This window comes from Lutra lutra, chromosome 10 (assembly GCF_902655055.1).
Source record: "Lutra lutra chromosome 10, mLutLut1.2, whole genome shotgun sequence".
NCBI classification, from domain to species: domain Eukaryota; kingdom Metazoa; phylum Chordata; class Mammalia; order Carnivora; family Mustelidae; genus Lutra; species Lutra lutra.
This window is the reverse complement of record NC_062287.1, coordinates 13,662,774-13,677,590: the sequence shown is the minus strand read 5'-3', so window position 1 is coordinate 13,677,590 and position 14,817 is coordinate 13,662,774. Positions and strand designations below refer to the sequence as shown.

General features: G+C 58.6%; 1 protein-coding gene across 9 annotated transcripts in view; it reads right to left on the bottom strand.

Annotated features, from left to right (window-relative positions):
• Positions 1-209: 209 nt before the first annotated feature.
• The window catches only part of CEP164 (centrosomal protein 164), a 60,851-nt gene continuing 46,243 nt past the window's right edge, over positions 210-14,817 (bottom strand). For 6 of the 9 annotated variants that reach the window (XM_047691711.1, XM_047691715.1, XM_047691717.1 and 3 more), the window contains 18 exons: positions 11,456-11,587; positions 11,156-11,372; positions 10,260-10,337; positions 9,892-10,023; positions 9,510-9,632; positions 8,279-8,422; positions 7,763-7,846; positions 7,580-7,648; positions 7,091-7,266; positions 6,721-6,847; positions 6,384-6,451; positions 5,745-5,952; positions 4,823-4,930; positions 4,155-4,299; positions 3,360-3,707; positions 2,661-2,727; positions 1,670-1,798; positions 210-1,488 (listed from right to left, as the gene is read on the bottom strand). In XM_047691711.1, coding sequence (XP_047547667.1) covers positions 1,392-1,488; positions 1,670-1,798; positions 2,661-2,727; positions 3,360-3,707; positions 4,155-4,299; positions 4,823-4,930; positions 5,745-5,952; positions 6,384-6,451; positions 6,721-6,847; positions 7,091-7,266; positions 7,580-7,648; positions 7,763-7,846; positions 8,279-8,422; positions 9,510-9,632; positions 9,892-10,023; positions 10,260-10,337; positions 11,156-11,372; positions 11,456-11,587 — 2,452 coding nt within the window. In that variant the 3' untranslated portion in view covers positions 210-1,391. Of the gene's footprint in view, positions 1,493-1,669; positions 1,799-2,124; positions 2,202-2,660; positions 2,728-3,359; positions 3,708-4,154; positions 4,300-4,822; positions 4,931-5,744; positions 5,953-6,383; positions 6,452-6,720; positions 6,848-7,090; positions 7,267-7,579; positions 7,649-7,762; positions 7,847-8,278; positions 8,423-9,509; positions 9,633-9,891; positions 10,024-10,259; positions 10,338-11,155; positions 11,373-11,455; positions 11,588-14,817 lie in introns of all 9 variants that reach the window. The other 3 variants (XM_047691714.1, XM_047691712.1, XM_047691713.1) reach the window with 3 other exon arrangements.

Here is a 14,817-nt window from a genome sequence, read left to right as displayed (position 1 = left end):
ACACTGGGCTACTTCCTTCAGGACCTCAGCCCCTTCCGGGTCTCCGAGCCTCCGGGTTTCCATCCGTCCACTTGAGATTACAGGCTTGCTGTCAGGAGCAGATGAGAACCTAGGAGGTGGCCTGTGCATGTTAGTTTTCGCTCCCTTTATTCTTAAGAGGAGGGAGGCAAAGGCCTTCAAAGAGAAGGAGACACATTCACACGACTGCCTTGTGGCAAATGGATGTGCAGGGATTTAATTGATGTAGAAAACACAGGCTTGTCACAGAGCTGGCTATAACACAGGCGCTAGCCCCAAAGCACCCGGGAGGAGCCAAATCATGAAACGGAATTTTTTCTCTATGGTAGATGATGCCTAAAAAGTGGGCATGGGGTGGGGTCAAAAGTTTCTCAGACAAAGAAATGAGAGGTAGGCTTGCAGAGACTTGGTGGCTGTGCAGCGGAGAGGCAAGGGGCAACCCCAGAGCCTTCAAGACAAACATGGGGGCATTTTATTTAAACGATGGGACAGATGTCTGAGAACAACCACTGCAGCCCCCAGTAGAGCCCTCTGACGGGAAGCAGGACTGCAGGGAGCGCGACCCTGTGTGGCCCAGCCCAGAGGAGGTTGCCGGGGACAGAAACAAGAACCCACAGCTCTCCCCATGATGGTCCGGAAAGAGAAAACCACGATGCGGACCCAGAGACACCCCAGACCCCTCCTACGGCTTGTTGGCTTCTTGTAAGTCGTGCACTTGTGACCTGAGACTTGAGCTAGGGGTGGGGTGGGGGGAGGACTCTGGGGAGGAGCACGAGGGAAGGGAAGGAGCGCCCCTGAGGAAAGCAAGGAGCCAGCGGAGGGAGGAGGGGCAGCAGAGCGTCTGGGGGCCAACTTCCAGCCACCTCTGGTAGGGCTCTGGGCCCAATCCTGAGACAGAGTGCTCAAGAAAGGAGACTTACAAAAAAGATAAAGGAAAGGTTCTGATCTCTCTGAGGCTGAGGTATCAGAGATGGGGCCCAGGGTCCAGACATGCTGGGGGCTTCGTCCTGGTGAATTAAGGGCCACACGTCCACAACTGCCAGAATCCCATGCACAGAGAGCCCGTAGGCCCTTGGCCTCAGAAGGCAACTCTTAATACCTTGTTCTTGTCCTCCTGCAGGTGCCCGGACTCAGACACCCCTCCGCCCCCCCATCAGTGTCACCTTGTCCAGACAGGATCTCGCAGGAGGCCACACTCTTCAGCCTGAGGTACGCGGTCTCAGGGGGTGGGGGGCAGCTCATGGTTTCTAGCGCAGCCCCGGGTTCCTCCGAGCGGGGCAGGCAGCAAACAGGGCAGGAGAATGCTGTGTTGGGTCCAGAGCACGGGCGGCTTCACAGGCACTTGGTCGGGGGTGCGGGAGGGGCTCGGGGCCTTAGTAATGATACACCCTCAGTCTGCTGTCCTCATCCAGGCCCAGATGCAGAAGGCCTGAGGTAGCTGCGGGCTTGGGCACCGAAGAGAAGAGATGTCTGGCCACAAGGTAAAGGAAGACTCTGCGGTCAGGTCAGTTAAGCGGGTCCAGGGCAGGGCCAAGGCCCAGACGGGCACCCCCCCTTGGACACTCCCACCGCCCAGGGCACAACCACACCTCTGCCATCCCAGCAACGACAGCAGGGAGGGACCAAGGCTCAGGGATCAGACAAAGGATACAACTTGGGGTCATTCCTGTAATGTTCTAGCCACTTTCGGTTAGCCTCCATCATGCTCTGGAAGTCTGTGCTGCCCACCTGGAGGCTGGAGCCATGGGAATGGGCCCGCTGCAGGAGACGCAGCTGCTCGCTGGGAAGGCAGAGGCCAGCGTGAGGAGGAGAGAGGAGGGGACGCATATGTGGCACAGCAGACCAGCCCCAAGCCTCTCCCTCCTCCTCTCTGCACACCCCATACACCAGCCATGGCCTCTGCGGGGTGGCTTTAGCAACTCCAAGTTTCCTTTATTGGCAAGAATGCCCTTCTGGAATGACGAGCATCAGTTCCCCCAAGACAAGGTGGTGAACGGCACCCTCCCCTCCCTCCCCTAGGTGAGCACTCCTGGTGTCAGGGCTCCCACTTCTGCCTGGTCCCAGCACATCTGATCAGTAAAAGCTTTCCCCTGGTGACTCCAGTACCTGCCCAGCATCCGCTTCCGAGTGGACCAGGGGGTAAGCGGGGCTGCTTAAGATTGGGCACCTGTGGTGGGGCGGGGCTACACTGGGCAAGGAAGAAGATGAATGGGAAATTAACAGGTTTAGATAACTGCCCATCTGCCTCTCCCACAGCGTGCCCCTCTCACTCCAGATGTGGCTAGCAGGACAGCGGGAAGAAGGGAGCCTATGAAGCAGACAGCGAGCTCCATGGCAAAGACAAAAGCCACACTCAAGGGCAGGAGGGGCCAGGCAAGGAGCAGGGTCCTGCCAAGGCTGCTTTCTCCCTGCAGGTGCTACCAGGCAGCTTCCTCATAGAGCTGGGCCAGGTGAGACCAGCCGCCCCTGGGACCTCGGCAGGGTAGACTTTTCTCTGATGGTGGTAGAGGCACCTGAGACCCAGGCAGCTTTGTGGGGACCTGTCCGGGCTCTCTGGGCAACGTGACCAAACTTCTGCTCTGCTGGGAAGAACCGCAAGCAGCAGCCTGTGTGATTCCACCCTGAGCCCACAGGAAGCTTACCTGGCAGACACGTAACCCAGCCTGTTCTCCAGGGGCGCGGGGCGACTGCTGAGGAACGGTACTCCAGCTGGAAAAGTGGGAGGAAATCATCCAGCAATGGGTTGCAGAAGCCAGCCCCAGCAGGCCGCCTCCCAGCTCACCAGCACGCCTCCTGCCTCCCACGGACAACACAACAGCACAGGCTTCAGTGGTTGGAGGTGAGAGACAGGAATTGTCCTATTTACTTGTAAAATCGAATCTACTTTTCTATTTGGGTTGAGGCAGGGAACAGATTTGTAACTTTTGGGCAAAGCTGTATGGCCAGGGGGTTCTGGGCAGAAGCCTGAAATCACAGAGCCAGAGAACCAAACTCCAGTGTGTTATTTACTCCTCGGTACCCTGGAGCATAGCCCTTAACCTGAGTCTCAGTTTTGTCATCTGTAAGGTGGGGATAAATATTCCTCTCTCAGAGGGTTATTAGAAGGACTCAGGCCTGGCCCCTCACACAAAATGGCAGTTTTTACAATGAGGACAGGGATGACCTTTTAGGTTCTGCTGAGCTCCAGCTCCCATCAGAAAGGCTCTAGGTCAACTGTCATGGCCCACAGAGCCTGTGGCTACAGGGTTGCAAGCAAGCCTTCCTCCCATAATGGGATGGGCCACGGCAAAGCAGGCGGTGGCAAGGAGCCAGCAAAGGAAGAAGAAGGGACAGAGGCTTACTTGGGAAATACTTGCGCCACTTCTCCAGCAGGAAGTCGTCCACTGATTGAGCCACGGAGGAGGAGAGCGTGGGGCCCAGCCCAGGGTCCCAGGCCCACTGGGTGGTTGTGGGCTCCACTGGTGGCCAGGCCGAGACCCGGGCCAGGGAGGGGCAGGCGGGTACGGGGGTACTCCTGGGGTTCCGGGGCGGGGCAGGCACTGGCGTGGAGGTGAAGAACGGCGGCGGCGGTGGGAGGTTGAGACCACCCAGCATGCTGAGGACGCCGTTCAGCTGGCTGCTGATCCGCTGAAGGCTGCTGCTCAGGTAGTGGAACTTGTAGGGCAACGTGGCACTTGCAGTCAGGTTGACTAAAAGGGAGGGAAGGACTCGGCTTCAGGGCCCAGGACGGCCCCAGGCACGGCAGCACCCTCCTGGCTGCCCTCCTGGTCTGGACCACAGCCCATGGGGACAAGATGGGCAGCAGAGCTTCTGTGTTCCAGATGGTGCAGACGGGAAGCTGGCAGAGGGGAGAAAGCCTCTCCAGGGAGCGGGCAAGGAAGGAGGAGGAGATGGCCCTCTGCCCGGCTGCAGACCAGAGCGGCAGAGGGAGAACACTTCTCAGAAGGCACGGGAAGGTCCCTGTGCATTCAGGTAGCTCCGGACCCTTTCTGCCCTATGTGCTGGCAAACCCCCACGGGGTCCCTCCTCCCGAGTGCCTGCTCCAGACACGGGCTCCCACAGACCCACCCATGCACTGCTGAAGGAGGGAGGCTGCCCCTTGGCCCCCCCGTAAGCCCCTCCCTCTCCATGGATACCATGGTCCTCCCCCTGCCGACATTGCCACTCATGGGGAGGCAGGGGGCAGGATTCGGAGCTTGCACTGCTCACGTCGTCCGTGTCGCTGAGGTCAAATGTCACCCCCTTCTTGGGGGTCTGGCGCCGAGTGTCCTCATCTAAAGCCTGAGGGGTACAAGCAGCAGTGAGTACTGGCACTTGCCCTGTGTCTTCTGTCCCCTGTCCATATGATGGCTGGGGCCTCTCTGGGACCCGAAGTTCTGGGAGAAGGACACACACAGGCTGCCTTGCAGCATGGGGGAGGGGAGGGAGGTGGGGGCTAAGAGGACACAGGACAAGAGCCCCTGTCCTGCAGCAAACTCAGGCTTCCCTCCTGCCACCCCCATGCCTCCAGCATCCAGAGCAACATGGATGAGGCCACAGAGAAGGGAGGAAAGCCTAGGTGTGTCCATTCCCGACCCACTGCTGACCCCAGGGCCCAGCTCTCCTCAGGAATTACAGCAGGGGCCAGGGTCTCTCGAGAAGCTGCAGCACGAGGCTCCGGGTCTCCTTAGGACCTCTGCGCACAGCCGGCCTCAGCAACCTCAAAGCCACTGCCATCTCACCAGCCCACAAGCCCCAGCTCCTCCCCCACGGGACCGAAGAACCACCCGCAGCCCAGGAACAGAGGAGGGAGGCCGCACTGCACCTCCTCCCGGAGAGAGGACTCCAGCTGATTCAGCTTCTCCTCCTTCTTCTTCAGCAGGTCGTGGCCCTTCCGCATGGCTGACTTCATCTCATCCAGGTGCCTGGTCTCCTGGTGCCAGAGAGAGAGGGGACGACAGACCCGGGGGCTCAGGAAAGGCGCTGGAGTCCCGGCTCTGTGTGCTGTTGTCTGGGTGATGCTGGACAAGGTAGTTCTCAGTGTGGACCGTCCTCTCGAGAGGAGAACACTACTGTTCCAGGCTCATAAGGATTCAGTGAGGTAGACTGTTCCAGGCTGAGCCCTGGGCCCGCACCTAACCCGGTCTCAAAGGGTTACTGTCACCCCAGGGTCACTAGTGCCCCCGCTCCCGCCGCCCGGCCTCTCAGCACTCAGCAGAGCCGCGAGGGCCCGAGGGCAGCCTGCAGACGGCCCTGGGAAGCCTGCCCCGTAGCAGCCCCAAGCACCAACGGAAGTCTAGGGAGCCGGCCCCGGCCACTGCCTAGACCCTCGGCTGGCTCCCTAAAGTCCTGGCCCAATTCCCAGTGAAAAGGCCATCAGACAGGCGGTTCCACCCTGTGCGCTCAGAAGACTCCCTGATGAACCACGTCTTTAGTGGGACGGAATGGGCCAGCAAAACATGGATGTACAACTTTAAAAACCTTACTTGTCCTTTTCACCTAGGAATTGAAGAGGACAATCACCTCTGGTTACCATGAGGACCGAGAAAGCATCATGCGCGGTGCACTGCCATGTCAACATCAGGGACTCTCATTCTCACAGATATGGATAACCTGCAGCCCCTGTCCCATGGCCCCAGGGCTAATGTGACCACACTGTGGGGAACCCACAGTCACTGGAGGCGACTGGTCCTGTCCCCCAACCCAGCGCCCCGCAGGACCAGCGGGCTCCCCTCAAGGCTCCCAACCTCCTCCAGGTCCTGGCGCGCGTCCTCCAGGGCCTTGGTGCCCAGGGGGTCCTTGGTGGCCTCCGGAGCACGGGCCAGCTCCCGGCGCCAGTGCTGCTGCGCGGCCTTCAGAGCCGACTGCCGCCGCCGCATGGAGCGCGTCTGCCGTACCAGGAACTCCTTGGCACTGCGGAGAGCCATTCCCTCGGCAGAGAGGTAGTGCCGGACGCTGGGGGGAGGCCGGGCCAGGGCAGAGGGGTTGGAAAGGGAAAGCACATGCGCGCTGAGAACGGCTCCGGGTCACCTGGGTGCTTCCCCAAGGGGCCCACCCTGAGCACAGACTGCGAGGCCCTCGCACTATAGTGCACGGCCTGCTGCAGGGTGCCTCCATCCTGCCTTTAAAGGGACTGGGCCTGGGGCCTCCAGAGAGATGCCCAGACACTCCCAGAGGGCAGCATATCCCAGCATGCTGTGCCAGCGGTCACCAGGGGCAGCTTCTTGGCTTGCTAAAGAAATTCCTTCGGTCCCCCAGGTCCTTAGCCCTGAACCAAGCCCCAGTGGTGGTCACGGTCAACCCATTTCCATTCACCCCAGGTCTGTGGTGCAGGCACTCACCCTCTCATGGACTCCTGGACCCAAACTAAGGCTATCAGAACTCACCTGTCCAAGGACAAGTCGGTCTCCTCCTTGCTCTGGGAGAGAAAAGAGGGTACCTCTTTGGTCTGGTTCTAAGGACACACAGTAAAAAAGGCCCAGTCAACATCCGGTACACCGCCGGCTCAAGGGACCCCCAAAGCCTCTCCCAGGATCCTCAACACAGAAATGGCTCTGGGGGCTGCTGGGCACCATTCGCTTATAACCATCATGTGACTGATGGCAATGAGGAAGGGGGACTATTAAGGACAGGAGGCTAAGGTGGTAAAGCAAAGCCAGGACCCCCCGGGAGCCCTGCCCCTGTCCCACCACCCTGTCCCTTCCACGGCACAGAGAAACTCACGGTCCCAAGGGACTTCCTCAGGTCCTCAATGTGGAGGTCTGGCTCAAAACGTGGGGCAGCGCTGCTCTCCTTAGCTTCCAGCTCTTTCAACATGTCCTGCTTCCTCTGAGCTTCAGCCTCCAGGTCGCTGTGATTGGGGGATAGGGGGGCAGCAGGTCATGGTGACTGCTGGGGTGGGCTTCCAGCCTTGATCTCAGAAAGACAGCAGGACGGGGCACGACCGGAGCCGTTCACACTTCTCACGCCTAAGCCCTGCCGAATGCAGCAGAGCCCCTCCACCCATCTCCAGCCCCACTGGAGCAGGGGGGCCCAGGCATGTCACTGGCAGGCAGCGGGCAGCAGGGAGGCCAAGTGCAGGGCCCCAGGCCACCTGATGTGCTTCTGCAGCCTCCAACTCTGGGTCTGCAGCGCCTCCACCTGGGACTCCAGCTCCGCCCTGCGGGCCCGAAGCTCATCCAGGAGTCTTCGGAGCTGTCGGTTGGACTCCAACAGGTTCGTGTGCTCCTTCTTTGCCTCCTCCAAGTGCTGGTAGCTGGCTGTGACCTCCTGAAAAGACAGAAGCACCCGGAGACACATGGGACAAAGGCAGGCGGCAGCAGCACGGGAGCAAGCGTGGACCTCAAGCCCTGTGAAGTCGCTGTGCCGAGGGCAGGAAGTGTGCAGACTCTGCCACCCTCCATGGCCCCCGCCCACGGGGGTCCCCAGCTGGGCTCCTTCCAGGGGGCCGTGCTGTCATCCTACCACCAGCATTTGGAACCCTAAAGCTGGGGACAGAGCCGGTGAGCCAAAGGTGGGATGTTGCGGGGAGAGAGGGAGGGAAGGGGGCGGAGGTGAGGGAGGCCAAGGGAGCCAGCCGAACCTCGCTCTCCAGCGCAGCCTGCCTCCGCGCGTCGAGGAGCTGCTGCTGCTCCTTTCGGGCCGTCTCCTCCTGCGGGGGAGGGAAAGAAGTGTGTGTCCAGGCACCCCGGCTCTAAGGGGCAGGAGGTTCCGAGCTCTCCTAGGGGAACTACAACTCCAAGGTCCGGGGCTCCCGCTCTCTCACCTGGAGGCCCAGGTGAGCCAATTTGGCCTTGACATCTTTGGTTCTGGTTTCAAGTTCCACCTCTAAATCCTGGAGTTTCCTTTCCTGCACAGAAATAGGTGGAGCGAAAGATGTAGGTGTAGAGAGTGTGCCAGGCATTAGCTGAGGGGACAGGAGGGAGCTCCAGGACCCCCTTTCCACAGCACACCCTCCAAGCTAGGCTCAGCCTCGTCCCGCTTGCCCTTGAGGCCCCCGTGAAAGCACCACCTTGTGTCTTCCCAGTGGGGGCAAGGAGAGACAAAGCACCCACCCCAGGGTCCTGGGGGGGGTTGACCTCCTCTAATCCCAGGGATGTTTGCTGGCCCAGAAAACAAAGGAGCACATGTGCCTTGGCTGGAAATGGCCTGAGAGAGACCCCCATGCCTGAAGTTGTCCAGGCTCTGCTGGCCGTCTGCCCCCACCCCCACCTCTCCTGCATGGAGGTGTCCGAGGCGGGCTCACCCACCCTGGTCCCCGGTGACCACCCGGAGTCCCCACCTGCTCCCGATGCCGACGCCGCAAGTCCTCAAGCTGCCTGTCCTGCATCTGCCTCACAGCCTCCAGTTCTCGCTCGTGGGACCTGCGCAGGCGCTCCAGCTCCCCGGTCAGATGGCCCAGCAGTTCCGCCCGCTGCTTCCTCTCCTGCCCGGGACAGGAGGCTGCTGGCGGGCAACGGCAGTGGCACTCACCCGCCGAAAGCCACAGCCCCTCACACTGGCGGGCTCGGGTCAGGGAGGTCGGGGACCTCAGTGGCTCTCCAGGGCCAGCTCTTCGAGAAGAGGAGAGCACGGAGGAGCACCCGGGCCTCCCCCCAAGAAAGCCTGCACCCCTCTCTGCCACTGAAGCAGGCGCTGGTCTGAGACCTCCCACCCCCACAGTGGAAATCTGCCTGCCCTGCTGTCCGCTGTGTGCAGCTCCTCGAGGGAAGAGAGCCCATTAATAAATTCTCACTACTCTTGAGCAAGGTCTGCATCGGTTTAGAAAGGGAGCTGCGACATTTTATCACAGACCAGCTACTTCTGTGTGGGAAAGGACCATCCGGACAGGCTGGGATATGGGTTTCAGGTAGTAGAACAGGAGCCTAGGAACCCTGGGCCGAGGCCCAGCTGTGAGCCAAAGTGAGGCCCCACCGCCGCCCCTGTTCACCCTGTGAGCCAGCCCACGTATGGGGGAGGCTGAAGAGGGGCAGATCAGACCCAAGGAGGGTCAGGCTCTTGCCAGTCTGTGTGTGCTGGAAAGTCTGGTTAACCCTAATGGCTCGGTGTCGGGCTGGTTAAAGCCGAAGGCTTTGGGGTCAGACAATCTGGACTTGAATCTCAGCTCCGCGACTTACTAGCCTGGAGCCCTTGGGAAAGGTGCTTATGCTCCAAGTCTCCGTTCCACTTTCAGACTGGAGGTCACAATAGTCCGCACCTCCTCGGCGTGCTGGGAGGACTGAGTCCACACCCGTCAGGGGCTGCGAACAGTGCTAACACGGGGTAGGAACTCAGTACCTGCGGGCCCAGCCGCTCGGGAAAGGAAGAGCGCAGGTCTGCTGCGGCTGCTGGAGTAACCTGGCCGTCAGGACTGCACCAGTGTAGGCCAGCCAGCTGCCGGGGACCGCAGGGCGTGTGCGTGTGTGTCGGGTCTGTGCGTGTGCACGCGTGTGCCGTGTCTGTGCGTGTGCACGCGTGTGCCGTGTCTGTGCGTGTGCATGCGTGTGCCGGGTCTGTGCACGGGGGCAAGTCACCTCGGCCTCGTACTGCTCTCTGGCTTCAGCCACCACCTGCTGGTGCTCCTCCTTCATCCTGTCCATCTTCCTCTCGTGTTCCCTCTCCACCTCCTGGCGCTTCTCTCGAAGGAGGCCGCTGAGCTGTAGAGTAGGCAGTGGGGACGGGACATGCAGGTGTGAGGGCCCAGCACATGGGGACCGAGGCACTGGAAGGGGGAGCACATGCACGCCCGAGGGCACGGGGCTTGAGAAGCAGCCGGCTCGAGGGAGCGGAGGCACAGAAACGCAACCAGAAGATCCAGTCCCCGCCACACCTCCAGAGCAGAGCTGGGTCTGCAGGGCCAGGACGGAGCACCCAGGACAGGCACATGTGAGGTCGAGGTTGCCCAGCAGCACTTACCTCTTGCTCGTATTCGAGCACGTGGTGAGCCCTCTGCTGAGCCCTCTGCTCCGCCCAACTGAGGCTCTCCTGCACCTGGACCACCTCTTTCTGCTGGGCTTCCTCCATCTTCCTCTGCAGGCTGGAGACAACCTGAGGAGGCCCCAGCACAGGGGACGGGACACTCAGCGCCACGGAGCAGCCTCAGGGACTCCCCTGCTGGGGGCCCAGCACCCAACCCCAGGGGGCTTCGGGGGCAAGGAGGCTCCCGCCCCAGTGGCAGGCCTGGGGTCGAGTTCTGCCCGCCAGCAGCAAAGGGGCCTTGAGGCTGTCCCTGAGGGAACAGGACACAGGCTCTGCCAGGCAGCCCAGGGCCGGCTGCATCTCACCTCTCTGTGCTTGGCCTCCAGCGAGGAAGAGAGCTGCTCCAGCTCGGCCCTGTGCTCCCTCTCCAGCGCTGCCGCTGCCTGGGGAGCAACAGGGGGCCCGTGAGGGCTGCAGGGCAGGGAAGCCTGGCCGGGCACTGACCCCGGAGGGAGGAAGCCCATGCCTGACTCCCTTCCTGCTAAAGGGCCAAGGGGAAACACAGACACATCTTTGTTCCCCCAGAATAACTCCGTCCCTAAAGGTTACAACTAGCAAATGAACAGGAAATGAAGGCCAGAGTGGAGGGCCATTTCAGTAAGCCTCAGGTCACCACTCCCAAACCCTTGCCCCTGGGCTAGGCCCCAGATACACAGGTCATACTTAGGCCTCCAAGGGCCTGAGGCTGTGAGGGCTGGAGGTCCAGCACAATCTGCCCGAGCACCTGTGCGACAGGGACGCCCTGCCCCACCTCCTGTAGTCTCTCCTTATCTAGCAAAAAAAGTTCCAAGTGGCCAGACTGTTCCTTACTTCCTGCTCTTATCTGGAGACAGACCATCAAGAGACAGGACTGAAGGCACAGGGAGTAAAGACTAAGGAGAACCCCGCCCCCCCGCAAGTGTGCAATCTCTCTACAGCAGGAGAGGTGAAAGGTCATCACAGATGCCCCTCCGGGACAGGGATGGGGACAGGGCACCTTGTACTCAGACCTGGCCTAGCACCTTGCCCTGAGACAGTTGGGCCCGCGAGGACTGGTGGGCCCAGACGGTCGGCCTACCAACCGTCCCCCATCTCCCGTGCCAGCAGTGCAGACACCTCCTCCGTGCCCGGTCCCCCACCCCACATGCCCAGCCTGGCACCCAGCCCCTCCCCAGGCAGCCCAGGGGCATGTCAGACGGGAGGCTCCATGCTGCAGGCTCACGTCTTTCCTCTCCTGCTCCAGCCGCTCCCTGAGCTGCTGCAAAGCCGCCTCCTTCTCGGCATTCAGAGCAGCCTGCTCTCTCTTCTCCGAGGCCTCCATCTCTTCCCTGAGCTGCTCCAGCATCTGTCTGCTCCGCCGCTCCGAGCTGGCCCTCTCAGCCTTCTGGAGAGACTCCAGCTCTTCTTTCAGCCTCTTCAGGGAAGCCTCCTGCTCGGCCCTGGGCGGACAGACAGACGGAGTGGGACGTGCCCGTGCATTCGGGGCAGCTCCTCCAGGGCGGCCGGCTCGCGGCGTGCTCACCTGATGCGGCCCTCGTCTGCTTCGGTGCTGGACTGCACCTGGGCCCGGAGCTGGGACAGCCTCCGGCTCTCCTCCTCTCTCATCTGAGTCTCCTCCTCCTCGGTGGCTTTCCGCAGCTGCTCCTTCAGGGAACTGAGATGGAAAAGAAAGGCAAGTTTGTCATCATCCCCAACTCTCGGTCTCCAAATGCCTGTAGCTTGCCCACGAAGTTTCCTAAATCCGGGTCCTGCTGCCTCCATGTAAGACCTTCCAGGGTAGGAGGGGGCCAGGAACACTTCCTGCTCTTTGCTGCAGCAAGAGGACGACAGGCTGCTTGAACCCAGAACAGCATTTCTGCAGGGGCTCCCCTCTGCGAACAGGTACACTTCGGCACGGCATTTACTCAAGGACAGATGGAGTCTGGTCCCAGCCCGACTCTGGCGCCACGTCCTCTCACTCACAGCCTGATCAACAGTTCCAGCCACGTCAGGGGAGACACCGCCTCTCAATGCCACCACACTCCCCCTGGCCTCTGGGCCCCTGCTCGTGCTGCTGCCTCCCCCGAGAAACCCCTTTTTCACTTGACCGAGTCACATTCACCGCTCACACCCAACTTCCTCCTCTCAGAGAAGTCTCTCCAAGTCCATCTGGGTTCACCAATAAGCCTTTCTGTTCCCCTTGCCCTTTCTGTGAGGCCCTCACTTGTCCCATGCTGCTCCGTACCGCATATCGTAATTTCATCTTTTGTGTGTGCCTTTTCCTTACAAGTCTGGGAGCTTCTCCAGAGAAAGAATCATGTCTTAGAGTCTGTTATATCTGAGGTGCCAAACACAGTTGCTGACATGAAGTAGGTGCTCCATAAATGTCTGTGGGATTGGAACAGCATCACCCAGCCCCAACCTACAAGCAAGCGCCGATGATCCGTGAGGGACGTCTTATTTATGGTCAAACGACAGTAAGCATTTCATCCCAGGCAGATACCCCGCCCACACGGCCCCCACAAGACCAGGGGCTGTGTGCTGTGCACTCAGGGAACTCAAGCCTAACAAAAACGTGATTCAGAACGCCTGGGTGGCTCAGCTGGTTAAGCCACTGCCTTTGGCTCAGGTCATGATCCCGAGGGTCCTGGGATGGAGTCCTGCATTGGGCTCCCAGTTCAGCAGGGAGCCTGCTTCTGCTCGCTGGCTCTTTCTCTCTGACAAATAAGTAAATAAAATCTTTGAAAAAAGAGAGAAAAGAAAAAAACATGATTCAGAAGACAATGTCTTTGAAAATCTTCCTGGTGAATTCCAAAGCCAAAGAAGATTTCGGGTCATTTTCCTTTCTTTCTTTTTTAAGTTTTTTTAAAGATTTTATTTATTGGGCGCCTGGGTGGCTCAGTGGGTTAAGCCGCTGCCTTCGGCTCAGGTCATGATCTCAGGGTCCTGGGATCGAGTCCCGCATCGGGCTCTCTGCTCAGCAGGGAGCCTGCTTCCCTCTCTCTCTCTCTCTGCCTGCCTCTCTGTCTACTTGTGATCTCTCTCAAATAAATAAATTTTAAAAAAATTAAAAAAAAAAGATTTTATTTATTTATTTGACAGAGACACAGCAAGAGAGGGAACACAAGCAAGGGGAGTGGGAGAGGGAGAAGCAGGCTTCCCGATGAGCAGGGAGCCCAGTGCAAGTCGATCCCAGGGCCCTGGGGAATCATGACCCGAGCTGAAAGCAGATGTTTAACGACAGAGCCCCCCAGGAGCCCCTTTAGGGTCATTTTCTATTTCAAGTGACTTGCACCACTGCTCTCTTCCATTGTGACAAAAAATTTGAGTTAAATGAAAATCCTTCCTCCTGGATTCCCCAGAAACCCCTTCTCCTTGTCCGGTGGCTCCATTTTCCACACAGCACCACAGGATGTCAGAGCTGGGAGGGCCCTGAGAGGTCAAGTCCTTCATTTTACAACAGTCTCTCTTCATCTCACAATTAAATTCAATCTCTTCCTTTTACAACTAAAGAAACTAAGGGTCAAGCCTGTCTTCCTGCCTGCCTTCTCAGTCAAGAAATATCTGCTACAGAGTCATCTGTGGCTTCCAGAAATTTCTACCAGGTGGAAGTTGCCCAGCAGAGACAGCCCCAGCCCTCAGATAGTCTCATGTGTAAGCAGCAACAGGGTTCTCACAAAGAACTATTTCAAAGCAAGTCTGACAGGGCACTACTGACAGAAAAATCACTTCATGAAGGCCACTGAAACCACTGATTTCAACTGGAAATGAAATCTAGAGCTACAATTTATTGAGCAACTACCATGTTTCAGGTCCTGAGTCAGCTACTTTTGGCAGGCTAGTCTTCAGCACAACCTAAGAGGGTTCCTAGAGGCCTTCTAGAGCTGGGGGTTTAGCAAGGGATAGAAAGCACAGTCAGCCAGGCCTGGGGTAGGTAGCCAGGAAGAAGGAAGGAGCCTGGCAGGCTGGCAGGGAGACACTACCAGGATTTCCTCTTAGGCTCTGCCTATTAAGATCAGCCAAGTCATACCACGTTTGGGGGACACCGGCCCCAATTTTCATTTGACTGGAAGAGGATGCTGCTGCCTGGCAGGGGATCCCAGAGGGGTAACAGAAGGGTGGGCCCTGGGTCACCAGATTCTGTGTTGGGCTAATGACAGCGACTGTCCCCAGTCCTCTAGGTAGCTGGAAATGGGTTTTCTATTACTCTCTCTAAATAAACATTTTATACACTCTTTGCTACGTATGATATAAAAGTAAGTCTACCACTTTTGCATGCTCTATCCAAGAGAAAAAGACTGAGCCTTCAGTTACATTGCTCAATAAGTGGAAAACATATTCACACCTTTTTGTAGCACCTGTCCCTCCCTGGGCCTGTGACAGAAGGCTGACTACGTTCTCAGCCGCCACTCTCCCACGCTCTCCTCCTAAAGGGGCACCAATTTTATGCCGCCAGGTAGAGAGGCCCAGCTCAAGGACGACATTTCCCCGTTTCCTTTGCAGCCAGGGGTAACTCAGGAGATATAAATGGAAATTATTAAGTAAACTTTCCAAGAAAACTTCTTTAAAGAATAAACGTAAGTTATTGGGTGAAGTTTCCAAGACAGCACCTTAAAAGGGACAGAATGAGCTGGAAGCTACCCCTTTTGTACTCTATTCCTGTTCTTCCTGCCTGCAGCCCAGACATGATGGCTGGGGAGCCAGCAGCTATGCTGCACTCTGAAGAGACCCTGCTAGCAGCCAGCACTATAGGCAGCAAAGAGAATAAAGGACCTGGTGACTCTGGAGCCACCATGCCAGCCCCAGATGCCTTCCTTATAAAAATAACCTCCAGCTTGTTCACATGTGTACACACAATCTCATCCACACAGATCCAGCCCAGCCTTACAGTGTTTTACTTGTCAA